A 26,952-nucleotide genomic window follows, 5' to 3' on the forward strand; every position below is an offset into this window, starting at 1 on the left:
GTGCTCATCTTTTACTATCATTTATACAATCCACATTTTACCCTTTTATTTGTTTTGACTGTTTTTTCTTATTGGTATCATCTAGTTTTCTACCTTTCCATTTTGAAAGAGTAAAGATAATCTTGCTCAATTATCACGTTCACAGAAAGACCAAAACTACAAAAATATTTTTATTTTTTGTTTTTATGTATTTATTCTCGTATTTGCTTCTTAATGTATTGTTTTAGCTTTGTAAAGCACTTTGGATGTCACCGGGTGATTCTAAAAGAGCTATCGAAATAAAGTTGATTTTTGATTTTTTTTTTGAAAAAAACCAAAAAAACCAAAATGATTCCTCGTGTGCGTGTGTGCGCGCGCGTCATTCTGGTTAAAACATCAGGCATGTGTCAGACTGTGACGTCACCGAGGGGGCGGTGCCGAGAGTGTTTTTATGGTTTATTTGCACAATACCTCACTTCCTGCTCGGCTCCTCCATTATGCTGCTGTGGAGGTGGATGAGGGCAGAGGAAGGGAGAGGGGCCGAGAGACAGTAGAGGGAGGGGACACAGAGAGGCGGAAAGACTCCAGAAAAGAAAGGGGGAGAGAAATAGGGTCGCTGCCTGTGGAGGACGTGATTTGAAGAGAGGGGGGCCCTCGCAGCGGGAGGAAGCAAGGCAAACTCGGCGGCGGCTCCATGGCTCAGTCGGCGGCTAACGGGGTGGACCAGGACCAGGACCTGGCCAGCAAGAGGCTGCACTCCAGGTAGGACCCTACTCCAGGGGAAGTGTGGCTCCGGGAAAGAAAGGAGACACGTCTGGGAGCGGCTGACGGAAGAAGAAACGAGAGAGAGAGGGGGGGGGGGGGGGGGGGGGGTGATGATGGCAGGAGGCTGCCAGCTCAGGGCTGTTGAGGTGGAGCTGTGGGCAGGCGAGGGGGGGAGTTGACCGGGGAAGCTTTCACTGATTTAAAGCTCCAGCGGCTCTTCCAAGCCTCATTCCTGGCCCCGGGTCATCGAGCTGCCGTGGCCGCAGGGTGCAGACTGAGAGGAGCCTCAGCACTGGGGCCACAGGTCGGACACACATGGCTGGATGTGGATGACGTGTTGAGGGAGACTCGTGACTTCAACCCCTGTCAGAATCGCATGGATGAAACAGACAGTCATGGAAATTCACTCAAGTTGCAACACCTGAGTGACTAGCAGGGGCGGAAGTAACGCATTACAAATACCCATATTAGTGTAATCCAAGTTTTGTTTTAGTGCACTTTTATCAAGTACTCACACTAGAGTAGTATTCATATTTGATCAACTATCCCTGAAAATGCTTCAATTAGGGTCTTGCACTGTTGGGATGGTTTGGCTTTCTCACCTCATTGTGAGAATGTTCCAAGTTCAAGTCTGGTTTGGGCCATCTCTATGTGGAGTTTGCATGTTCTGCCCGTGGAGGTGGAGTTTATCTACTGGTTGTCTGGTTTTTGTACTAAATTATCCATTTGGAACTCCATCATCCTGAACGCTTCTGTTGAACAAGCTAGTCTGCTTTTTCCATAGTGTGGTCATCATGAACATACTTTTCGATTTTGGTCAAACATAGAGATCAATCCATCTTCGATCCCGTGGAGTCCATACGGGGTCCCAGACATTCCCATGCAACTTCCTCCAGGTTATCTGAGGTTTCTCCTGGCAGCTTCCACCAAACCACATAAACTGTATGAATGTCTGGATGGGTGATTGTCTTCCTCCGATTGAATAGTGAGCGAAGAACATCCCTAATCCAACTGAGTTTACCCTGGTTTAAGTATTTATGGACAATTATTAGCATTTGATCAGAATAAAACTATCACCAGATGTATATATGAAATGAATAATGCAAGAAATTGTGCAAACCAGGTAGTGCCTTTGCACAAACCAAAGGAATTGTTTGGATTAATCTCTTTGAAATCAACCTTTGAGCAGACAATGTAACCCAACTGTTGTTCAAAACAAGACATTGTTTACCCTGTAAATCCAAGTTGTCATTACGCTGCGTGACTGTGTGAGCTGCTGGGAATGTTAATATCTGCTGAACCAAGAAGTGACATTCACAAACCTGCAAGGTTGTCTTGTCTCTGGGGAGAAGTACCTGAGTCATAGTGCCTTTCCTATATTTTTACAAACAGATATGACCTTTCTACAATGAGGGTAGTGGGTGTGTTCATGTGTTTATTGTCAAGTACTGTTAAAATCCTTCTGATGCCAAAATTAAAACTTCGGGGCAAGACGAAGCTTTCTCTTTGCATTAAGCGCTCTCCGTCTGAAAACCTCACTTAACCTTTCTTCTCTGTATTTTTTGTTCTGACTCAAAAGAGCAAAGCAGTTTAATTAAATGTTTTTTTGTTTTTTTTTACACTTTCACAACATTATTCATTCTTCATTTAACAGCCAATGTGACTTTGGTTCAGAGCTGCAATTTAGGAGGACTTGTTCTTTAAAATGTCACCTCACGAAAAGCCAAACACTGGCAAATGGCTTGTCATTAATTCCAGATTATACATTTTGCAGATATCTTTTGTGTATATATATATATATATATATATGAGGGATGGATGAATACAGAAACTGTCATTGTGTGCAGTTTAAACCAAATTACTTTAACAAAGCAAAAACCCTGAAATTAATCCAACTATTTTCCATCATTTCACGTGCTTCTCTCTTATTTTCAACACTGTTTTATAACACTGTATTACACTGTGGCAACAACACTGCAACAGATGACAGAAATGGAATTATGGAAAGTAAAAATGCAGCTTTACAGGAGAATCAGACAAAAGAAGAAAGGCCGACAGCTTCTCTCTGAATGAAGGAGACATGCGCCGCAAAAGGAAAAACATTCCTCGAGAGTTTCTCTCTGGTTTCCCTGACAACCAGCAATGGCACTCTGTAATTATGGCTGGATTACTACTCTGAGCCCAAGGTTTCTTTGCCAAGCCAAGAATAATAGGGACAATGGTGTCGAGCATTAGATATGAAATAAGCACTGTTAAATGAATAAAAGCAAATTCACTGTGATAAAATGATACTAATCTGAATGATGACCAATCAAAAAAAAGAGGGAAAAAACCAAATATTCAGAAAAATTTGCATAATTCTTCCATCTGGCTTATTTTATTTTGTTGATTTTCAGTTTGTGGTCTATTTCTCTTCACAGTTGAACAGTTTCTTGCAGATTATATAGCAGACAACCGGCAACCTGCGGATCACATGTGGCCTCCATCCTGTTTTTTTGTTTTTTTTGTTTTTTTTTAAAAAGCCTGCAAGCGAGTTTCCAAAACTGAATACTTTATTGGTTTTACAGGTGGTAAGGAGAGGAAAGTCAGTTCAAGCACATTTGAACCAGATATACTCAGAATTATATTATACATTTCCATAATTATTGTATAGCTGTGTAGTACATCATGTTGCTGGTTACTGTTTGGCTCTCTGGTTGCCAGTTTATAAAATCGGTGGCCCTCAGACCTTGAACCTTTCTGCTTGATTTTATGAGGACTTTATATCAAATTATTCTTTTTGTTAGAGAATATTGGATCATTAACAAAACCATGTCCCTCTTTACTTGAGTTTTGTTTGCATTCAGTCGATGCCAGTGGATAACTACTACATCACCACCAACTCTGACAAGTTATATCAATCTTGACCAGCGGTTTTTAAGATATGGAAATTTTATTTTTATTCACAAGTTCATATTCAAAAATGAATCGATTAAAACACAAATTTTTAGAACTGTATTAATTGCATTTGATTTATTGAGTTTAGTAAAGATTAAAAAAAAAAGAGAGGAAAAAAAACCACAATGGCAAAATAAATCTCACTGCAAATACCTTAAATGTAAGTTTCAACAGTTGTACACTATGCATAAAAACTTACCAGATATTTAAGAATCGAAAGCACATGGATCCCAACATCTCTTAACAACAATATTTCACAATTAAACTTCCGGATGTTGTCAACATTTATTTTTCCTCCTTTTTTAAATTTCAAAATACATGTCTATGTCCTAAAACTATTAGATTTAAATATTGTGTATAGTTTATGTGACATAATTTGACTTTAAACCTTATTTATGTATCTTATGAGAATATGGGACAGTAGTATAAAGCGATAATTTGTACAACTAAGCTGACTTTACGTAGTGAACGTTGTCTTGTTAAATAAGTGGTAGGGCATCTGCTGTATTTTTTATTTTGAAGGGTGCTTTAATGAGTACTTCCTTGCTGCTTGTTTGGAGTTTGTAAAACCTCAGGTGTTTTATAGTTCATGGCATTTTATATTTTGCCCCATTACCCAGGAATTGAACCACAGCATCATCAATAATACAACAGTAATACATGACCCTGACCTACTCCAAGCCTGTTAAGGTGCTGTGGTTGAGTTAAGGAACTTAAATAGTGCCAGAGGAAGTTTGTAGTTTTTTTTTATTATTTTTTTACTTAATTTACTTTTGGTGTTAAAGCAAAACTGCTCCCTCAGCTAACTCGTATTTAAGCCACTCTTTTTTTATCCCGACCTTTCTACGTCACCTGTCACCTTTCCAGAAAATGATCTCCGGTGTAATATGAACAGCATGAGACATCATTGAACAAAGGTTCATTGTTCACACTCTTCTCCTTACCAGCTCGGAGGACAAAGCTCAGGCAAATCGGTTACATTTACACACGTACCTGAAACCTGCTGCCGTGTTAACAGCACTGAGAGATTGTTTCACCGAGACCGCAGCCGGGCTATTATGAGATGAGTGTCTTCCAAACAGACCAATTAGAGGAGAGAATGGCCGACTGCTCTGCACCAATTTCTTCTTTCTATAACCTCAAAGTAGCAAGAATGAAAGTCACTTTGTGAAAGTCCTGCTGTGGAAACTGAGCCACTTTTAGTCTTTGTTTTACTTTCTCTTTTGGGTTTTTTTTACATTCCTCCGATTCGATTTTTCTCTGTTTCAAGGCTCCTTTCTCTCGGACAGACCGCGATTAAATTGAGGTTGGATGAAATAAACTCCTAACTTTACGCGTCATCAATTTAGTTAGGATTTATTTAACCAGACTGGCTTTCCCAAGGCGACACCCTTTTCCACAGTTAACTGTTTTATTGTGATGGTTTCGACAAGCCTCATCACCATCTGTGACCAAACACACTGTTCTATTCCCATTTTCCCTTTTTCTCTTATCTTTGTAAAAGAAGAAAAAAAAACACACCACGGCATAATTACTTGCTGTAACTATATTCTTTATAAATATAAGGTTTATACAGCTTTGCACTGACCTTTGCACTGGATTTCTAAATACTCTGCCATTTTTAGAAATTCTGTTGATGACAAAAACACACAACCTCTGCTAGTTTGTACATTTAATTTCTTTCTACCATAGGGGTTTGCACACCCAGCAACTGTTTCTACTTAACATAGATAAACAGTTGAGACGTGTTTATTGGATTCATCGTATCGGATCTGGAAAGCTTCCACAGTCGGGTTCCAGACCTGGAAAGAGGTTCCCTCCACTATCTCAGCAGTTGCTATTTTAAGACTGGCAAGACGGTGACCTTGCACAATTTCAAGAACTGTTATCCAGCACTGACCACATTCCACTGTTAAGACTTGTGATTGCTGTTATGAGATGTTCATACCGAGGCTACCTTGGATGTGTTTCTCTCATAATAGCAAGATTATTTTATATCAGGACGTTTTGTTTTTGCTTTTTTTAATGGCGAAACCTAAATTGTTATTTCAATTAAAAACTACCCTCTCTCTGGTGTATGCTGGTTGGTCTTATTCAGCATTTGCGAAGTGACTCACAGTGTGATGTAACATTTTCCAGGTTACTCAATGTCTTAACATAAAAGTTCTTTATTTGGGAAGTTTTTTCTGCTTGGAAAGACAAAATTACGTGCTTTTATGTGACAGGTTTTTTTTTTTTCCCCCCCAAAGATTTTAGTGAAATTGATTTCACCTCGTAGATTCCTTTTTAATCCTCTTCATTCATCTTCCTCAGTCTTATCCGCCTTGCCTGGTGGCCTATTAATGTTTCTGTGAGTGTCAGCAGATCGTTGGATTAGTCTGGGCGACTCAACTGTATGGACGCTACACTACCTCCAAGGTACCGGATTAGAGATCGTTATCCTTTCCCTGTTGCTCATTGGGGCAGTGGTCGATCTTAGTACTGCCCTTATTTTGTCGTCACACTGGTACCCCCCTGCTCTCACTCCCAAAACGTTTACCTCTCCTCTCAAAGTTTGGTTCATCAGTAGAAGTATTTATCTTATCACAGAGTGAAGACAGGTTGAAGAGGATTGACTCTTTCTCGGTTGGGAATACTATCAAATGATGAACACAAGAGCAGCAGCGGACTCTGCATTTGTTTGCTTTTGATGGATTTTCTGTTACCTGTTGGACGGTGTCCAGGTTTGCTGAAAAGTTGCTGACTCAGCAGATCTTTTGACACTTGTTTGATTTAGTTTCGCTATTTTATCAAAGTGACTTGTGTCATTCAGCATGTTGGAAATGCAATTCCGTCTTGGAGGTTTATATCTGGGGTTGGATTTCATTTGTTTGTGAAATAGTTTTTATTACATGTAGCCAGTGTCGTTAAACATTACCTTCATGGCAGCCGAGTCTTGCCCTCTGACTGGAGCCGAAAGAGCGGTGTGCAGGTTGGTCCACCACGGACCCAGACCGCAAGCCATGCTAAAGCCTCTGGACGTGGAGCTGCAGGTGTATGTGGAGAAAACTCGAAGCAAGCAGAAGCGCAGGTACTGCTAGAAATCTGAAAAGCACTGTTTTAGTCGCTTTATGAGGAATGGAGGGGAAAAAAATTGCATCAAACAATAATGTCTAGTGTTTGAAATGGTTTATGTCTGATGAAGCAGCCGTTTGGTAATGAAGCAAGCATAATATGTTATTGATGTTGGGAAAATATGAAACAGTTTTTTTTTTTAAGGTGAATATCAATGAGGCTACAAAAAAGTTAACAATGTACGTCTTTGTTATACCTCTTGAATACAGCTTTTTCTAAGACCGATTATATTGAAGGATAATCTTGCTTAACTCTTGTGTTCTAGGTCCTTATCAGGATTTTAGAGTTGCAACCAAATTGCCTGAGTCTATCGTTGATCCTGGATTAGATAATGATTCTTGGGGATATGCCTTCTGCATCCAACTCTGTTGCATCTCCAGCCTACAGGTGGACAACTGTAACTTCAATGAACCCAAACTGGAAGTGCATTTCTTTTGCCATTTTTGGCTCCATCTAATAAACGAGATATTTTTATTACACTGCATAGTACACAGTATAATAGATTACTATACTGCCTGTATCTGATGTATTCAACGTTCAAATTATTCATGTACAGCTTCTGTGTCTGGCACCATACAACAGTAGCCGTGATTACTGTGTGAATTATTAATATACTTTATTCAAATTTCTAAACTGAAAGAACCAAGATATTGTGGTGGGAACTCTTGACTTTTAATGAATATTTTGCTGTGTTAGTTTTATGTTTCATCTCGGTAACTTAGCAGAATGTACCTTGACCTATGGACTCAAACTGAGCAACAGTGTTGCTGTTTTCTTTCGGCCTCTTTTCAATCTCTTCTTTTTCCCCAAATGAGGCATCGTTCATCATGTTTGAGCGTCAGTTGAAAAGCTCTTATATGTGACATAAATGTACATAGAATTGTGTAAGTTAAGGGGTATTCAAAGTGTAATGGAATGAGCTTCTCATTACAGAGCTTGAACCACATTGCCCTTATTGGCTTGTAGCCCATACATTTCCCTTGTTGAGACAGATTTTTACAATTTGCAAGTACAACCAGAGTCTATATAGCAAAGATAATGAGAAAATATTTACTTCCCATTCAAATGAAATATTGATAAATACCCAACAATCACACAAGCAAACATAGGCAGCGGTGGAAATGGAATAAAACAATTAGCTTTTAAGAGGAAATTGGGTTTCCCAGCAATATAAACCTAAAAAATAAAAAAGGTTCACAATTCACCTATTAACTTTAAAAGTTTTAAGCATTAACTCAAAAGGAGAGATGGTCTTGAAATGCAAAGTCATGATGACAAGTTTCATTTCTTAGGACGCTTTTGCCCCAAAAAAATTTTCTTTCTTTTTTTTGTGTGGGAAGGGAAAAAAGACACCATTCCCCACAAACTACAAGTTTGGTTGTAGCTTCCATATTTGGAAAGTATTGGGGGGGGGGGGGGAAGCAGCTATGTCTGTTCAATGTGGCAAATCACTGCAGATAGAGTGTGCATGTTCAGTGATCCGAATCCGAAAGCAATGTTAAAACTAGCAGTAATGAATAGAAAAGTGAAACACCTTTTCAAGGTGCTGGTCTCGGAGCGCAAACTCGGTTGCTAAGGCAACAGTCCACAGATATGGCTACTGACCTTGTTGTCATGGTGATATTGCCACTCTGTTCCCCACCGTGAGAAGATGTTGCACTGCCGCTGTCGCCGTATTCATACAACTGTACATTGTTGCTTCCTTGCCTCTCTATATGAACCTCATGTGTGCGCCCTTCAGGATGGAGGCCTCCTGCTTGGAGTTGGCGTTGGAAGGAGAGCGACTCTGCAAGGCCGGGGACTTCAAAGGGGGGACGGCGTTTTTTGAAGCGGCCGTGCAAGTCGGCACCGAAGACCTGAAGACCCTCAGTGCCATCTACAGCCAGCTGGGCAACGCTTACTTCTACCTCAAGGAGTATGGCAAAGCTCTGGAATACCACAAGCATGACCTTACCTTGGCCAGGTGAGCACGCTGCCGCCATTTCCGTGACAGATAAACACCAGAATAATCTGTCAACTTTGCAGTACACATCAGCAGTCTGTCGTTTAACAAAACAGCGTCTTTGTGAGAATTGTCAATAGGTTGAAAGTTATGGCGTTGCCCTGTATGAATAATTCTGCTAATAATCTTTTAGACATGTACGTTTTTGTTTCCACTATTTTGTTTTTGTCACTGTGTGCACTGAAAACGAACTTTCCACAACAACTCTTGTAATGTTTTTTTTAAACAAACGAATCCACAGGAATGCTATTGTGGCCATCTGTGAAGTCTGTTTGAGAACAATACGATCTAACTCGGGCTGCTTTTCGAAGGGGAGTATTAATTATTCATACCAATACAGTCAGCTTATTTCTCATCGTCGCAGTTCTTCTCAGTGGTGATCCGGTTTCCAGCACGTGGGAGTGAGACGAGTTCACTCTTTGATGTACAGACTGAAGATTCGGGCAGGCATTTCCCGTGGATTTTATTTTCTCTAGTTGGCACATAAAGGACAATTAATTTGTCGAGTGAGACAATTAAAAACAATCGATCCACGAAGAAAAAGTGAGTGGATATTTATACAGTAACGGTGCACTGCTACCAGCTGGATCTTTAGCCTGTGAGTAATCTGGTCTCCTGCAGTGAGGGCAGCTGGCACTTCAGCAGGGGAGCGATTTAAAGACCCCGGGGAGATTTACCTTGTTGCATTACAGCCTCACCAGGACCACTGGGGGCCCCCATCCGATGCAGGAGGCAACTGTGAAATAAAGCTGCACCATGCTCCCAATTAAACCTTGTTAAAACCTTGAGTTTTACTGTCTCCTCCAAATGAAAACTAAAGAAAAAGTGCTTCTTTTCTTTCTCAGAACAATAGGAGACCGGATCGGAGAAGGAAAAGCCAGTGGTAACCTTGGTAACACATTAAAAGTGCTGGGGCGCTTTGATGAGGCAGTCGTCTGCTGCCAGAGACATTTGGATATTTCTCAAGAGCAGGGGGACAAGGTAATGTGTTGGGGGTATTGACAAAACTTTGCAGAACTAGAGTAATATGCAAACATCCTGAAGGATGCCACATTCACGTATGTGTATTGTGTTTTCTCAACTTTAGGTCGGCGAGGCCAGAGCTCTGTATAATATAGGGAACGTGTTTCATGCAAAAGGAAAACAGCAGTTATGGGGCTGCACACAGGAACCAGGGGACCTCGCGCCTGATGTCAGAGACACGCTGCAAAGGGCTACTGGATTTTACGAGTATGTATTGTTGACAATGTGTGGAACATGTACCACAAATGTATGCCTGCAGCAAGCCGTCCGAACCGACTTCATTGGCGAATCTCCTTGCCTTTTGCTGACAACATTCTCAAAGCTATTGCAACAGATTGTGGCCAATTTCTCTGTCTTGGATCGTTCAATTTATTCCCAATTTTAGATTTAAAAAGCAATCCTCACAGCAAACTGTTGCTCTCCTTGCTGCTGGGCAGCAGTTGCTAAAGATAAGCTGCAGCTTCATTTTACACGATTTCTGAAGATTTCAGCTTATTTTCATCATACTACAGAACAATATATCCCCGTCTTACTGCATTTTCTAAACCTTCTTTCAAACCCAGTTTTCTTTAAAAGACGAGCTGAGGCAGCTGCTCTCATTTCCACCAGATTTTGTTTAACAGCTGCTTTTGTGCATAAAGTATTCATTCCTAACACTACAAGTAGGGCAAAGGGCATCTCCACATTTCTTCCTGAATTATAGATTGAATTGATTAGAATTAGAACCTAAATAACATTTGAAAGGGACTGAATTCAGTTTGTGTCCGTTTGAAGTACCACAGCAAACACGATTTTAGGGATTTGTTTCACCCTTAATGTAAAGCACAGAGTGAATTATGCCAACCACTACACACACTGTAAAGCCTGCTTTGCTCTCGTGTGGAGAAAATTGTTTTAGTGGCCATTTTGTGTCAAATTGTTCATTTTGGATTAGGTGAACATGCAAGATTGTTTGTTAATCTTTAATATGCATGCACTGCTGAAAAACTAAACACTTTTTTCTGCAGGATGAACTTGTGTTTGGTCAAAGAGCTTGGTGACAGAGCCGCCCAGGGGAGGGCCTATGGAAACCTGGGAAACACCCACTATCTGCTGGGTAACTTTGTGGAAGCGATTAAGTTCCACCGTCAAGTGAGTGATCCAGCATGTTTTCTCGCTGCTGTTATTCTCAATAAAAAAAGGATGTGAACAATGAACCTAAATCAGGGTTCTGAAACCTATACAACTAAGCAGAACACAATTTGGCCCCTTTCCCACAAAAGTGATATCAATACTTGATTGGTCTTTTAAAATAAAGTTGACACACAGTTCATGAGCTTTACTATATTATTCACAATACCCAAACTTTGAACCCAAAGTTTATTCAAGTCTATGTAGACTTATTGTTGCATATCATATCCTGAGATTGTAACGTTGACTAGAAAATAGCAGTAGCCACAAGTTGATTCTCAGGAAATTATATATATATATATATATATATAACAGTCCAACATTTCTTTTGTGTCCTCTTTGGAGGCAAAACAGTCAAAACCCCTGCACATTGTGTGGCCTCACTATTTTTGGGCCTCATTAGGTTCATTGAATTTGAAAAAGATATAGTCTTTCTGGTCGACATAAATTTGAAGTTGAATTTAGTAAAGCTACTTAACTTGTTCATCATTGCTTTTTTTATGCTTTATCAATTTACTTATCAAAGTTATAAGTAATCAAAATTGAGAATTGTTTGTGTACGTTGAGTTAAAAGGTTGAATTTACTGAGCATTAATCACCTGCAGAGAAAAGAAGCAGGGTAGATGAATGGGAAGATGCAGTGTATGATTTAATAGACAAAATAATGTGTTTTAATGTGCCATATTTTTCACCTCGGATTAGAAGATAGGAGGAAGTGCGAACAAAATAAAGAAACTCTTCATCTACTTGTGCTCTTGTTTATGTATTTATGCTAAAATGTGGTTTTGGTGAGTCGTGTGCTTGCTGTTGTGTGACCATATTGTGCTTCCTGAAGCAAAACAGTGGAACATGGGGGGAAAAAAATCACTGCTTGGTCAGCATGCATTACATGTAGCCCACAAACAAACAAGTGGTTACATCAACATTTGGTTTACTGTTCAAACATGTTTGCATGGCTTCAACCTTCAGCTTGTATGAATCCACCAGATTACAATACAGTTCATTTAACTCCATTTAGTGAAGAAGCAGCCACTTTCAGGCATTCGCTCCCCGAGAAGACCTTGCATAGTTTGCCTCGCACAGATGTCAGCCAGATGTAAATTTTATGTGCAAAACAAAAAGATTTGACAACGCAGTCTGTAAGGAGAGCGCTTCAGCTTTTGTCTGTTCATTACGTTTTGGATGGTTGGAGTTGAATTTAAAACAAACGGCACTTTAAAAAAAAAAAAAATGACTGCATGGCACAAGATGCACAATCCCATTTATTTAGATAAGTTGGAAATTGGCTTCTTGGTGAATCACTGAAAAGTATGGCCTGAGACTCTCCCTCTTCATGTTCCCTGTCGCTTTGCATTGTAAATTTCTTGTCTCTTTGTGAGCGTCCTCTCCACGACTAATCTATTAGGGTGCCTCAGATGGAAGCACACAGGTTGTAATGGGAATGAGAGGATCTGATTTGACGCAGCAGCGCCTCCAGTCATGAAGTGACAGAGTTTGAATTTATGAGATTGCTTTTGCTGAGTCATGAAAAAAAGGTTCACCCATGCAGCAAAATTAACTCTTTATTGTCATTATCTGCTGTAATGGGGAAGTGTGATGAAGATGAAGTCTGACCTGATTTGACCTTGATGTTCTGTCGATTACAGCGATTATCCATTGCCAAAGAATTTGGGGACAAAGCAGCTGAACGGCGAGCCTACAGTAATCTCGGCAATGCCCTCATATTTCTGGGGCAGTTCAACACGGCCACAGAGTACTACAGGTGAGCAAAGGGCGTAGGCTGACATCTAGTGGACGAAGGACGAATTTCACCAATTCTGGTTGAACCATCGATATTTAAAATCTCTCCTATGTGAAATGCATAGACACATGGGCACCCACATACATTTAGCAATGCATCTTTGAACATTGTCCTCATCCCTTTCTATTCACAGGTCTCCTATTGTTGCTTCTAAACTACCGTAGTGTCTCACCCTTGTACTGAAATACAGCATTTTAAAGGCTTTGAGGAGCTCATTAACAGCAGCACCTGTAGCTCACCAAGTCACCTTCCATTGGACATGACTGACTTTTGACTGACTCAGTATATTTGGTTTGGAGGACTCCATGTAGAACTCGGCATAACACCGGGAGTTAAATATTGGAGTCCGAATATGAGATGACTCAAAAAGCCTCTCGAATATTCAGACCAATATGGTATATTAAAACTGTTAGGATTTATTTAGATTTTATGTCTTCATGACGTGTGATTTGATGCATTATCTGTCTTCTTCATTGCACATGATGCATATGTGTGACATGCGGATGAATGCTGTCTGTGATCACGTTACTTCACTGTTGAAATCCCAAAGTCTCCATAACGAGTATTATATTGAAGCTTTAATAATCTGTTTTCTTGTCATCTTTGATTTTCCTTGAGAATATATAAGACCTGAGATGCATGGTAATGAGAAGGACCCGTGCCAAATCCCGTCACTGGCAACAGGATAGGAATATAAGATTATGGTGATATTAGGAGAACATGTGATATGAGCCACTTTAATTAGATAATATTATATTGTCACAATCTCAAAATACTTGACTTTTTTTTTTAGTTTTTGTCATTGTATTCCTATGTATTTTTTATTATTGTTGTGTTGTTTTTTTTATTCCCTCTTTGTATCCACTTTCTGTAGGAAAACTCTGCAGCTGTCCAGGCAGCTGAGGGACCAGGTGATGGAGGCTCAGGCCTGTTACAGTCTGGGAAACACCTACACTCTTTTGCAACAGTATGAGCGGGCCGTAGACTACCACCTGAAACACCTCTACATCGCCCAGGAGCTTACAGACAGGTATGTGAGCCTCCAAAAACATGACATACGTGAGCACAGGAGCAGGTTTTAACGTGTGTGTTTGTTTGCATGTGTATGTGTGTGTGCGTTTCTTTCAACAGGGTGGGTGAAGGTCGAGCCTGCTGGAGTTTGGGAAATGCATATGTGTCTCTAGGGAACCATAAACAAGCCCTCCACTATGCCCGGAAACATCTTGATATCTCCAAAGAAGTGAGACGGTTAAAAATACAGTTAATAAAAGAACATTGTTGTTGAAGTCGCTTTATTTTGATCTTATTTGTTTGTCTCTTTCTTTCATCCTCAGATTGGAGACAGAAATGGGGAACTGACAGCCAGAATGAATGTGGAGCAGCTGATGGAGGCCCTGGGAGTAAATGAAAGTGACCTTTCACCCTCCAGTTCTGAGTTTGAAATGCAAGGTGACTCTTTTTTTTCCCCTCCCTTTTTTTGTAGGGCTTTGCCATGTTATGTTTCTAGAAGACTAAAACCATTTATACATGCCAAATATTTTCAAAAGTATGTGGTTTATTATTATTATTATTATACATTCCCACTTAAAGCTACAATTCTACCTTAAAGCAGAGTTTTTGCTTCATTCAACATTTTCATTTCCACATGGACAAAATAACCCTCTGTTAAAAGTGTTTAACTGTCTTTTGATATCATTTACCGGGAACACTTTCAACAGTGGAAGCATTTTCAATATTCAAGTTTAGAGTATCGGTCATTGGAGATTAAGGGGATAATGTACTGGATAATGTTAAGATAATAACCCATAAATATGGACAAGTCTCGTGTTTAAGTGCAAAAATGCATCCTACAAAAACCTGATATTTTCTGTTTTGCACCAATATGGCCAAAATCATTTTACTTCTTAGAAAAAAAAATGTAATAAAAAGATTTCTGCAGCTTTTAACAGGCATGTTTTAATATACTTACCCATGTTTAGTATGGCTTTGATGCTCATGCCATTTAAATGTTACTGATGTGTTGATTATGAGCATTGTTTCCATCTTCTGTTGGGTTATGGGTTTTCGCTGTTATGATGACATCTACTTTTACTGAATCAGCGATTTGGAACAACAGTTACTTTTATTGAAAAGAGTTGAGGTCAGGGTCAGTGTATTCTTACTCACAGGCTGGATTCAAACCTCTTGCTTGGCCTCTTGTGTTAATGTCTCCCCACCATAATTTTTAGATAAAATATTTGTCATCCTGATACTTCAGAGATGCACATGCCCTATTCTCCATGTGTTAGTTTTACCCTCGAGGAGTTCTATACCTTCATATGTGTTTGCAAACTGAATGCAAACATTGCTGGTTTGGTAAAATTACTAAATATAACCTGATTTCTTTCCACACTGCGTAAACAAGTTGGTCAGGCTCTTTAATCATCGAATATGGAGGGTCCAGGTTTGTGTATTTACATATATGTATTTTTGACTGTGTCTGAGTTTGCATTTGAAGGAGGGACCTGTGTGTGTGTTGTCTTCAAATTTTGGTTACATGAAAAAAGGTCTTGGCACGCTGCGCTTACTTTTTCATCTCATGGACGGGGCATCAAACAGTAGTGATGGCAGAACTTAAAGATATTCAAGAAGGGGGTTTGTAAATGAGTGGTTATGGATCACTTTGAAACTGTGTCCGTCAAAATAGCTTTTGGCATTTGTATTTGACAAAAATAGGAAGTGTGGGCTTGAGCAAGCTGACTAGAATACTGTATGTGTACACATTGTGGGCTTATTAAATGTAAAAGTAACTTTGGGTGAGACGGCGTCTATGTTGTGTCTGCACTTTGACTAAATGTGACGGAAAGAAAACGGGCTGCATGTTTTCTGAGGGGTGGCATTAGGATTGTTGTTTTACCCCCAGTCACCAGAGGATGAGATTGTTCTCATAAAGCTCTGTTTGTTTTCAGCAATATCCTCTAATAATGGGACTAATTGTTTTTATAGATTCCAATCGAATGTTCCACGCGGTCGCATATTCATACACAAGGCTTGTATAATGAACCGTAGAGAAGCCGTAATATCTGCACAGTCTGCCGGGTCTTTGTGTCATGTTTGTCTTGGTGAAACTCTCCTCTGGGCTGAAATTCACACCCATGTCCTACATTTCCCTCTTTGGAGCAGAGCTGGCAAACAGACTCTTATTCAGTTTGTTTGCCTGGTTGTCTGCTTCAACCTCATATCCACATCCAACATCATGGGACCAATACTGACCTTATAGGCTACTGGGGGAAAAAAAAAAAAAAAAAAGAAAACAAAGATTATGTTCCAAGCTTCATTCGAGTCATAAAATTACTACGAGAGGCTCTAAAGCAGTGAAATGTATAGGTTCCTTCAGTGCTATGCTATGTTTATATCTACCTTTTCTCCCCGTTTTTTGTAGGCGCAAGACCCAAATTCACCAAGAGAAACAGCATGGATAGCGTAGAACTCTGGAAGTACTCTTCAGATAAGGTGATTTAACTTATTCTGCACATCATTACACGGTGAAAGTGAAACATTAATTGTAAACATTTTCTCCCCATGCGCTCGGAGTATCAGGGTATCAACCCCTCTCAAACCGTGTGCTCTCGTAACCACAGAACGGTGAAAACCAAGACTTGGAAAGTATACCCCGGAGATCCAAGAGTCACATGTCGCAGCCGGGGAAGAGGAAAGGTTATCCTGACAGTCAGTCGTCAGATGAGCGGCCGTGGCTGGACTCTCCTGTAGATACCGATGATATCACTGTGCAAGTACCTCCTCCAGTGCCAGTAAGTTGCTGCAGCTTTTCTTTACTTCGTGTGTCTTTTTTTTCTTTGCAAATTTGCACTCGTAATACAATATACAGGGAATTTAACTTTGTGCTATTTTTTGCTGATTTAAAAAAGTAAACGGAGCAAAATATTGAAAGGATCTTCCCTTCTTTTTCCTTTATGACTACAGAAAAAGTGCTTAAACTCTACGCACTCTAAATTCAAGTTCATGCCTCAGAGAATGAAGCAGCAATATAAAGTTCACAATTACCTTATAGCTGAGATATGCTGTCGTCCTCCTAAAAATAGCCAATATTCATTATCTGAAAAGTTTTTGTTTTGCACTTCCTTTTTTTTTTCTTCTGTTGTCGTGTCTAACATCCTATAAAGGGAAGAATAGACCAATTTTAGAGATAAGCAAATGAAAGTTTCCATTAATCTGCATAAAGGTTATGAGAGATGATGCGAGATGCCATCTGCAGTGTGAAAACATCTTCTCATTAGTGCTAACAGTGCTCGGGTTGCTGAGATCCAGATTCTTAATGAATATATCGTCTCGCAGCTGTTGTGTCCCTCAACTCCCGCGTCCCCACTGCACTTAATCACGCCTTGTGTCTACGACAGTGCTAATTGTGGTAATCAGTGGGCTGACATCCTCAGAAAGAGAGGAAATTACTGGGCTGCCTGATAATAGTTCATTATGAGTGAGTGGAAATAGCTTCCAGAAGTAAATGTCACCAATTTTGTTGACATTGATGAGTCCTTTGATATGATGGGCTTTTCACAGCCAGAGTGACGTGATCTTTATCAGACGACATCGAATTTTAGGCTGATTTCAGTTGTTAAAGGTTGTGGGCCCTCTTGTATTTGTTGCTTCAGAATCTGGTCGTAGTTTCTCAAAAATCTAAAAGAAATAATGTATACAAAATATGGGGTTGCGTGTTCTCCCTCTGCTATGATAAAGTGGGTGGATGCTAACGGTTTCCAAGCCTGTTGAGCTTTACAGTCTTGCATGGTTTGCATGTCGTTTACAGGTGTGTGTCTATTCTGCTGCTATTTTTTTGACTCGATGCAAATTGTAGCTTATGCAGGATACTTGCTGCAATCACAATCTGAACCATATTTAAGATTCATACCAAATAAAGTAAAGCCTTTTGATTATAGCTGATAGTTTATAGCATTTCACTTTTTTAGTTTGTGTCGAAATATCTTACAAAACAAGTAACTTTTCAATGGCACTCTAATGTTTTGCGATGCCACTTTACTTTTGAATGAAGATAAACACTCGTGACTGACCATCTATCGTAAGCAAGGCGATTATATCTATTTTCCTTCTTTGCTGCTGAATCGAGTGGTCACAGTGTGCCGCTATGATGGCTGAAGATTTTCAGAGAACCATGCCCAGCTCAGCTCACCACATGAGAACCATGTGGTGAGCTGAATTAGCCGTCCCGAGTTATAAGTCCGCATCGTCACAAACATCCAGCTTTGTTCTATTTGTAAAACTCTACTAAAGAGGAAGCGTGTGATTGGACAGATGGAGGTTGGAGGATCCAGTTAAGTTATATTGAATTGTACATTGTGATTTATTAATATTTCCATAGTGCATTAATCACAAGAAGAGGTGATGTAATTGAGGCGGGACAATTTTAGATTTTACTGAATTATTTATTCATTCATTTAGGGCAGCTGTGGCTCAGTAGGTAGTGGATCGTCTTTCAAGCTCAAGGTTGAGGGTTTGATCCTCCCACTTGTCCCTGTACACTGTCAAATTGTCCTCGAGCAAGGCACTTGACCCTAAATCACCCCCAATGAAGGTTGCACACCGCATGGCAGCCATCACCACTGGGGTGTGTAAATGGCTGAATGTGACTAACGGTGTATAGCAGTGAAAAAAAATTAAGTGTATTTACCATTTATTCTGTCTCTCTTTCTCTGTCTCTCTCTCTCTGTCTCTCTGTCTCTCTCTCTCCCTCTCTCTCTCTGCTCCACACGCACCCAGCTGAGTGTCTGTACTTATCTCACCCTGCGTTTGCCCCTATTCTTCCTCTCCTGCCATCATCACGTGTCCCTCTCTCTCTCTTGTTCTGCGCCTTTGGCCTACTTGATTAATTAGACAACAAAGAGTGGGAAGTGACGAGTCGCGCACAGAGACCGCAGGGCCAAGGACACAGGACAGAAACTGCTGAAAGTCAAAGTTGATTACTGTGCTAGTGGCAAGTAAATAACCCACAATTGAGAGACTTTTCAAAGGGAGCAAGAGAAAAAAAAAAAAAATCTGCGATTGGGAATGGCCTTTAAAGAGGCCTATCATGAGATCCCAAACACTAAGTGGTGACATTGGTGGCTTCTGTCGGCGGGCAGCTGATCTCCGCTGGCAGTCGCGCGATAGCATGCAATTTACTCATAACTCTTCTCCTGCACTCATCTTCCGACCTCCCCCCCCCCCCCCCCCCCCCCCCCCCCCCCCTTTTGTCCAGCTCCTCTCGCTACTAGCTGATAATGTGACCTTGATCACCAAACCGCTACCCTCCCCCCAGGGTCAAACCCCCAGCTTCCCATAATGAGTTGTTTTCCCACAGTGGGTGAACAGGACAAAAATGGCCTGCCAGAGAGAGAGAGAGAGAGAGAGAGAGAGAGAGAGTGTGTGTGAGAGTGAGGGACGGAGGGAGGGAGGAGGCAGTGGATGGCGGAGATTAAAAGAAGGCTGGAATAGAGGGATATTAGACGGAGGCAGTCATGTACAGCAGGAAAGCAGAGAGAGTGATGTGAAAGTAGGGAGAAGGAGGTGTGAGCCAGGCGTGTGGACAGAGCGAGAGAAAGAGAGAGAGAGAGAGAGACAGCAGGGTGGATAAAAGACAAACGAAGTGCTGCTGGTAAGATGGTTCACTTCTGTTTCACAGCTTCTATTTGAAGGATTCCCGGTTATTAATTTATATTTGATCTTTTCCACACTTCAGCGTGAGTTGGTCACAGTTTTTTCTTTTATTGCATGTGGAGATATTTTGCAAAATATTGAGAAATTTAGCTGGTTTTTAGTGGGGGAAAAAATCTAAATAATTCTAATACTTTAGGACTTTTGCTTCACTGGATTGTCTGTTTGAAGAAGTTTTTCACAATAGCGCCGACAGATATTTAGAGTCTGCTGACCTACTTCACATCTTGCCGTAAGGCAAAGTTATTTTAACAGTATCAACTAGTTGGTGTGAAAGGCGTCTCTGGCCTTGTGCTACGCTGGCAGTTTGCTAATAAAACACGCTTAAAAAGGTGCTTTTGTATTTAATATGTTACGTTTGGGGAAGAAAAGCTTTGTTAAAAGAGGATCCAGTCGGCGTGGGTTCTCCATTGTTGTTGCTTCATTTGACCTTGTCTTCCATTAACCTACTCCGGGACTTTTTGTGAATGTTTAGGCGTCACAAATCGAGTGTATAATGCAGTGACCTTGTTGAATCCAGCTAAAAGGGGCCGTTAAACAGTATGTTAGGCAATACAAGCTCAGCTCAAATCAAAGATCCACACCGAAATGACCTCTTGTCCCGTATACTTTTTGATGTTGGATTGTTATTCAAAACATCTTTTTTTTGTACGCCTGTTTTTGTGCATTTGAGTAATTGTGATCGCGATAAAATGTGAAGAGTTAAGCTTTTTAACCCCGAGGGGCTTAAAGGCAGGGGGTTGGCATAATTCTTGTGGTTGTGTTCTTTGAATAAAAGTCTCTTGCAGTTACCTCGAACAGTTACACAGATTTCTTTGTAGACCTTTTGGAAAGACGCCTCAGGCCATTTCAGAGAGGAGCTCTCAGTTTGTTTTGTAGGACAGAATAGAATTTGACCCATCACAGTAGTGTAGGTGAGAGTCTCTCGTGATACCAGGACTTGGTTGGGACCTGAACTCATGATTGTGTTTCTCTTTTCCTCCCCCTCATCAGACAAGTGACCATGTTTGGTGACGCCTGCACAAAGATACACACATCGAGGAAAACTAGAATTTAAGAAAGAAATGCTGTGCCAATGGTTGAGATGGGTTGTATTCGTTTTGTATCTCTTATAGAAGCACAGTTTGCTTTAACAAATAACTTCCTCTTCCCAAATGGTGAACCCATTTGATACAGTCTAGTAAGTTGTATTATGTGTGCTTTTTTCTGTAATTATATATTTCATTGCTGGACTACAATGTCCAACAATGCAAAAGGCCTATTGAAAAAACAAAACTACAAAACCCTTTATGTACCTGAAGAAAAAAAAAGAGATTTGATGGTATAATTGGCAGGTAGTGATGTATGTTTTATATATACTGATTTTAGGTCTTTGAGTACAGAAATATCCCTGAACAGCAGCTTGGGGTTAAAATATTTGATTTACACATTTTATTGACTGTCCCACATCTGCCAACAGCGATTGTATTAACCAATAAATACATCATGTGCCTATAGTTATACTCAAACACCTGCAGGATTATAGTATTTATTACATCAATATAGAAAATCCAACCATTTTCAAAAGACCTGAATAACCCTGTTCATAATAAATGTTCTTCATGATTACAGTTGAGTTCTCTTTTGGTTCTCTGGTTCCTTCCAACAATCTAACATTCCCAGTAGGCATCCATCTGCTTGTGTGTGATTGTCTGTCATTCTATTTGCCCTGTGATGGACTGTTGGAATCACCACTCTGCACTTTGGTAATATCGACTCCAGCGACTCAGAGTTGGATAAAGCGGTAGTGAAAATGGTTGAATGGAGTTATTTGAGGATATTTTACAATCGTATTTGTAGTTTGATATCTTATTTATTTAGGAGGGACTCACTAAGATGCTTGAAAATGAAAGTATCAAAATGAAAGTGGTCATTAATCCAAGCACATTTTCAAGAATATTTCATCAATGCCAAAATTGGTTTTTGACTTAAATCTTAAAATGGTGTTGAAAGGAGATAAATTCCTTGAAGTGAGATTTAAAACTGCAATGTTTAGTAGTTCTGTCTTGCAGTGTGATTAAAAAAAAAAAAAACCCAAACAAAAAAAGATCAATAATGTATAATATTGTGACTTGTTTTCTGGGTTCTGTGATCAATGATTGTTCCCATTTTCTCAACTTATGACAGTAGAAGAGGGGACAAAACATCTGTGTTTATGTCCTTATGTGAGCCGTTTAAGTAATCAAGTATGGTTTAAATTCTAAAACAGTTTTTTATATGTTTCGGGAAAAAAAAGTCTTTAGTCATTACTCATTATTGTAATGGACAAATAGTTAATATACAAAATCTGATGTTCTCTCAGCTAAAGTTTTGAAAATACTACAAAAGAATTTATTTTTTTTCAGATTTTTCTTTTGTTGTCTTAAGCTGAAGGTTCTGGTAGCAGTTTTGATATATGCAGATAATTTCTCGCGCTTAAATTTTTATTTTGACTAGATGGTAATGATTCATTTTACAGCTGTTGTCTCGGAGGTTAGCTCACCGTCTCCGTATCGTGTTGCATCCATTTAGCAGGAGTGTCTCAGTAACTCTGGACAAATATCATAAATTCCATATCTGCCCTGCTGACTCGGTGCGTTTGTAGCCGTAAGATCTTTTGTACATAAATCATCCACTTCAGCCGCAAAGCTTAAGAAATAATAATGAGATGGAGGGCTCTGGATCAGAGGGCGTCATGGGAGCCCCTGTAAGTGTTTTCTCAAAACAAACAGTGGAAGAGAGGTCAGAAACGTTCAGTTGGTGCTCAGGTCATTGATTTATAGACACGTGGAGTTCAGCAGCTTCACATTTACAGCAGGGCATTCAAAAGTACCTCGAAAGTATTCGATCTGGGTCATTTCACTCGCTCTACATTTTGTTTATTTCGTGACACGGTCTCACCTTCATTATCTAGGACAAGGTACTCTTCCCCTGTGAATTAATCAGATTATTCTTCTCCTCCACAAAAGGTGGCCAGTGTGAAAATCCTTGTTCTGTATCTCATAATGACATTGGGTTAATTAATCATTTCACCTGCAGTTCTTTTTTTCTTCTTTGACTGACAAGTACTTGAGGGAAGTAGATGAAATTCTCTCTCGTGGGCTTCACTTGAAGTGTTTCACAGAAAGACCAAACTGAATCACGTGTTCAGGAAGATCTTTACTGTGTTTTCTATTTAATCTCTATATCATTATAAATGTGTGGTTTTATTTTAGCCTGCTTAATCTTTAGTAGTCTGTTTTCATTAGCTATTGAATTTCCAGTATTTATTTATGTTTTATCTTTCTGTTTTCTGTGGAGAAATTGTTTCTTATGTTAGTGGTTTTTTTTTTGTTTTTTTACAGTTTTAGATGCAAATAAACAAAAAACTAAATAAATTCACTGATTATAAGAGTGTCCCATAATTTAAATTTTAAATATTTCCACCCATCCCCACCAGTGTATTCATTTATCTTGCCCTGTAACTTAAACTTCATTTTATTTAAGAGTTTTCCTCTTAATTTATTTCTTGGTTTGGCAATAATTAGCACACATCGCTCTTTTTTTTAAAAAGAAAAATATTAGTTTGTTATTTCACAGGTTATAAATGTCTCACTTTATGACTTTATTTTTTCTCATTATTTCATACTTTTTTGCAGTGTTAAAAAATGTAATAAAAAAAAAAATTGAATAAAATACACTTCAGATGTGGAACTCTGATGATGCGTGTGTTTTTGTTGCTGTTGCAGAAGCTGGGCCGTGATCCCTCTGATGAAGACTGCTTCTTCGACCTCCTTAGTAAGTTCCAGAGCAGCCGCATGGATGACCAGCGCTGCCACCTCGACGATCCTCAGAACGGAGACGGCGGGGAAGGTGCAGCGAACTCACTGAACGAGATGATGGGTTAGTAAACGGCCATCATAGAAGCAAATGAACGAAAAACACGCCCTTTGATCAACGCGTCTCTTCTTCTCCTAGATCCTGCTATGACCACTTCTCCCCAGACAGAGGAGCTGTTCGATTTGATTGCGAGCTCTCAGAGTCGGCGTCTCGATGACCAGCGCGTCAACGTCGGCAACCTGCCGGGCCTGAGGATTACCCATAACAACCTGGGGCACCTGGTGGGTGAGGGGGACCATCAAGAACCGAGCGATGACTTCTTCAACATGCTTATCAAGTGCCAGGTAAGGCTGCAATGTTTTCACAAATGCGTAGACATTTAAGCCCTCCGCTACCGGAGCGCCGTGAAATGACCGAGTGCCATGGCTGCAGTCGTTTTCATTAAAGACAGACCGTGCGTCTCTGAATCAAGCTTTCTAGCCGGTGACTCGATTGACTTGATTTGTTTTGACATTATTAGAGTTTCTGCCTCTTTTTTCCCAAAATATCTGACATTTTTCAGCATAATGTCTGGTTTTAAGAAGTGAATGTAACAGATATGTGACATGCCGGTGCATCTTGTCTGTAATTGGGACGGCCTCGATGATTAATATGGACACACACCTCTATCACTGTCCTTTCTACTCATTTCCAACACATCTAAGAATTACGGTTGCCTTTATAAAGAAGTGTGTTTGCCAAATCCTGTCAGTGGCAGGATTGGAATGGACAGACTTAATGCATCACGTGTATTTCTGTCCTTTTAAAAGTGTCTAATAAAATAGTTGGGACTTATTGAGGCTGCCAGTACATATCAGCCCAATACCTTCCTTCTTTTTTGGCCAAAATGTTTAGTGTATTTGGCGGTGCCCTCATTTATTTATTTCGTTTCACTCTCTAAATGCATTCACATCTGTGGTCCCAGTCCTCTAGGATCGACGACCAGCGGTGTTCCCCGCCAGAAGCCGGCCCCCACGCTCCCACAGTGCCTGACGAAGACTTCTTCAGCCTGATCCAGAGGGTGCAGGCCAAGCGCATGGACGAGCAGCGAGTCCATCTGCCCACGGACGACCAGGAAGACCCCCCGTCCCCCGAACCAGAGCCGCCTGGGGGGTTTTCCAGCTAGGACTCCGTCAAGAGATGCTGCGCAAGTTCATGTCAAAGGAGAGAGAGAGAGGGGCGGGGGGGAGAAAAAAACAACAAGAAAAAAACAGCAGCAGGACGAGCCAACATTTAAGGACAGTACTAAAGGGTGAAACTAACAAGATTTTTTTAACACGACAAATCCCATGTGCAATAGCTGGTGCCCTGTTAAATGTTGCTCCATGTGCTATGTTTTAAATGTGTGTAAATACAAAGAGGAAAACAAGCAGATTTTAAGATCCGTTATGTGAAGAAGAACATGCAAGTTTGCGACGACAAGTTAAAAGTTAAAAACAGAACTTATGTACTCGATCTAATGCCTTAATCAGCAATTTTTTTTTTTTCCCCTCCCAGACTTAACGATTGTATTCCCTGGTGTCAAATGTGTTTTATTCAAGCACATGATGAGAATATACAGTGTAATAGGATGAATGGAGATTCGTGTGGAGATCTACAGTGGTGGCTATGGAAGTCGCAAAGTTTAATTTATCGGGGGGGAAAAAAATCTTCGACAAATTTGCACTAAGGATTTATGGGGCATGAATGACAATGGATTTTAGATGAAAGCCTTTGAATTTAGATGATAGTTTTGATCAGTGTTGCTTTAGTTTGAACTCTTGTGGCTTCCATCGCTCATTTGGAAAGTGGTGTTATCCGTGCAGTATTAGATTAGATCCAGTGTTAAACAAACGGCTTTGGTCTTAGTAAATATTTCACTAATTGATACACCCACACTCCATTTTTGTCCACCTTGTGACAAAAATAATGATTCCTTTAAACTGGGAGACGGACTGAACTATTGAGTTTCCACATAAATGTGATTTATGTGTGTTTATGCATTTCTAAAAAGCTTCTCTCTCTCTCTCACACACACACACACACACACACACACACACACACACACACACACACACACACACACACACACACACACACACACATGCAGTATGCAGGGACCACAGTTACTGAGCAAACAATACAAAATGGCTGCTTATGCTATAGAGTCCGAACTCGAGTTGTGTGATCATTAAAACTGGTTAACGTTTCTGCTTGGCTGTTGAAGTGATGCTACTCGCTGCCCATAATGTCCTTAACATCTGATAACAGCTTTCTGCATTCTGCCATTGCTGTTAATTAACAAAAATAACACAAACATCAGTTTGAAGGAGAAATCCATGTCTCTCGCAGTATTGAACAGATGACTTGGTTACGTTGCTGCTGCCTCTCTGTGGTCAAAACCATGTATTACCTCGTGAAATGCAGTAAGGTCACTTCAGAACATTAAGTATTCCCATTGTATTTTTCCTGACTGATCCACGTTTGTTTTTGCAAATTTTAAGCAGAATTCTGTAGTATTTCATTATTTACAGCCCATTGTATTGATGCTTTGAAAAAAAAATGCTTATCATTGAAAAGTTCATTGATTTCTTTATTTCTACGCTTGTACAGTGTAAATTAAAACAAAAATAAGTTTAGACTCCATAATTATCTAAATCAAGTTTTATGTTCTTAAAAAGAAATTATTTTAATATTTTTGGGATCTTGTAATTTGGATTCCAGATTTGTGAGTCATTTGTTACACATAACCTAAATGTTAAAAAAAGATTACAATGGAAATGGTCATTTTTATAGAAATACACCCCTATGTTATTGTCATTTGTTGCAAAGTTAGGCCAATATTTTAAATAAGTAAACAACTGCAGAGAGGGCATGTTCACTGTCCAAGAGCTTTAAAAAAAAAAAAAACAAGCCCCTGCACAGAGAACATGTGTAACGTTACATAGATAGTAGGTTTTTCTTTTTATTCAGAAATGGTGCATACCTCATGTTCGTACCTCAAAGCTGACATGACTCCCTGAAGCACGTCACCACAAGCGACCGTGTACCTTTTGCTGCCATGTTCAATTCATCTCTTTTTGATAAACAGCAACACATTGGGAGCTCCATTTAATATTTTTTTTCCGTTATTATTTGTGAATTAACATTTTTAGGAAACTACCCGGTACGCTTCTGTTTGTTTTTGCCATAATCTGTACATATAAGTATATTTTGTATTTATGTTCCTTTTGAGGACATGAATATGTCCACTCATGCTTTTAATAAAATGTTTCAGATGTTTATTCTGGTTGTGGTTGTTAGTGACTCATGTGGAATTTGCACACGCACACACATCCTCTTCTTCTTTTGGCTTTTTCTCATTTTGGGGTTGTTACAAGCAACAGGGTACAACTTGTGATAGAATATAGCAATTTATGCCAAAATACACCAGATAAGATGTAAATATTCCCTTCTTTTTTGCAAAATTAGCTGCATTTGAACTAAAACCCAATATATTCCCCAATAGAGCCATTTATTGTCACTTTATTTCTTTGTCCAGACAACGGCCCACAGCCCGATTTTAGGTAGCAAATATACCGATACACTGAAACCTGGA

General features: G+C 39.8%; 1 protein-coding gene across 1 annotated transcript; it reads left to right on the forward strand.

Moving 5' to 3' along the window:
* Positions 1–505: 505 nt before the first annotated feature.
* Positions 506–26,638, forward strand: gpsm1b (G protein signaling modulator 1b). Its single transcript, XM_080510424.1, has 14 exons — positions 506–741; positions 8,537–8,758; positions 9,643–9,778; positions 9,885–10,027; positions 10,828–10,951; positions 12,637–12,752; positions 13,666–13,821; positions 13,923–14,031; positions 14,126–14,240; positions 16,213–16,283; positions 16,412–16,582; positions 23,246–23,399; positions 23,475–23,680; positions 24,301–26,638. The coding sequence occupies exons 1-14, from the start codon at positions 674–676 to the stop codon at positions 24,499–24,501; spliced, it is 1,992 nt and encodes a 663-aa protein (XP_080366550.1). The 5' UTR covers positions 506–673; the 3' UTR covers positions 24,502–26,638.
* The last annotated feature ends 314 nt before the right edge of the window (positions 26,639–26,952 follow it).

This window comes from Blennius ocellaris (genome assembly GCF_963422515.1).
Source record: "Blennius ocellaris genome assembly, chromosome: 15".
Taxonomy (NCBI): Eukaryota; Metazoa; Chordata; class Actinopteri; order Blenniiformes; family Blenniidae; genus Blennius; species Blennius ocellaris.

Coding starts and splice junctions, on each gene's coding strand:
- gpsm1b (XM_080510424.1), top strand. CDS start 674: ATGGCTCAGTCGGCGGCTAACGGGGTGGACCAGGACCAGGACCTGGCC. Junction 8,759..9,642: donor CATGACCTTACCTTGGCCAG/GTGAGCACGCTG, acceptor TTTCTTTCTCAG/AACAATAGGAGACCGGATCG. Junction 23,681..24,300: donor ACATGCTTATCAAGTGCCAG/GTAAGGCTGCAA, acceptor CTGTGGTCCCAG/TCCTCTAGGATCGACGACCA.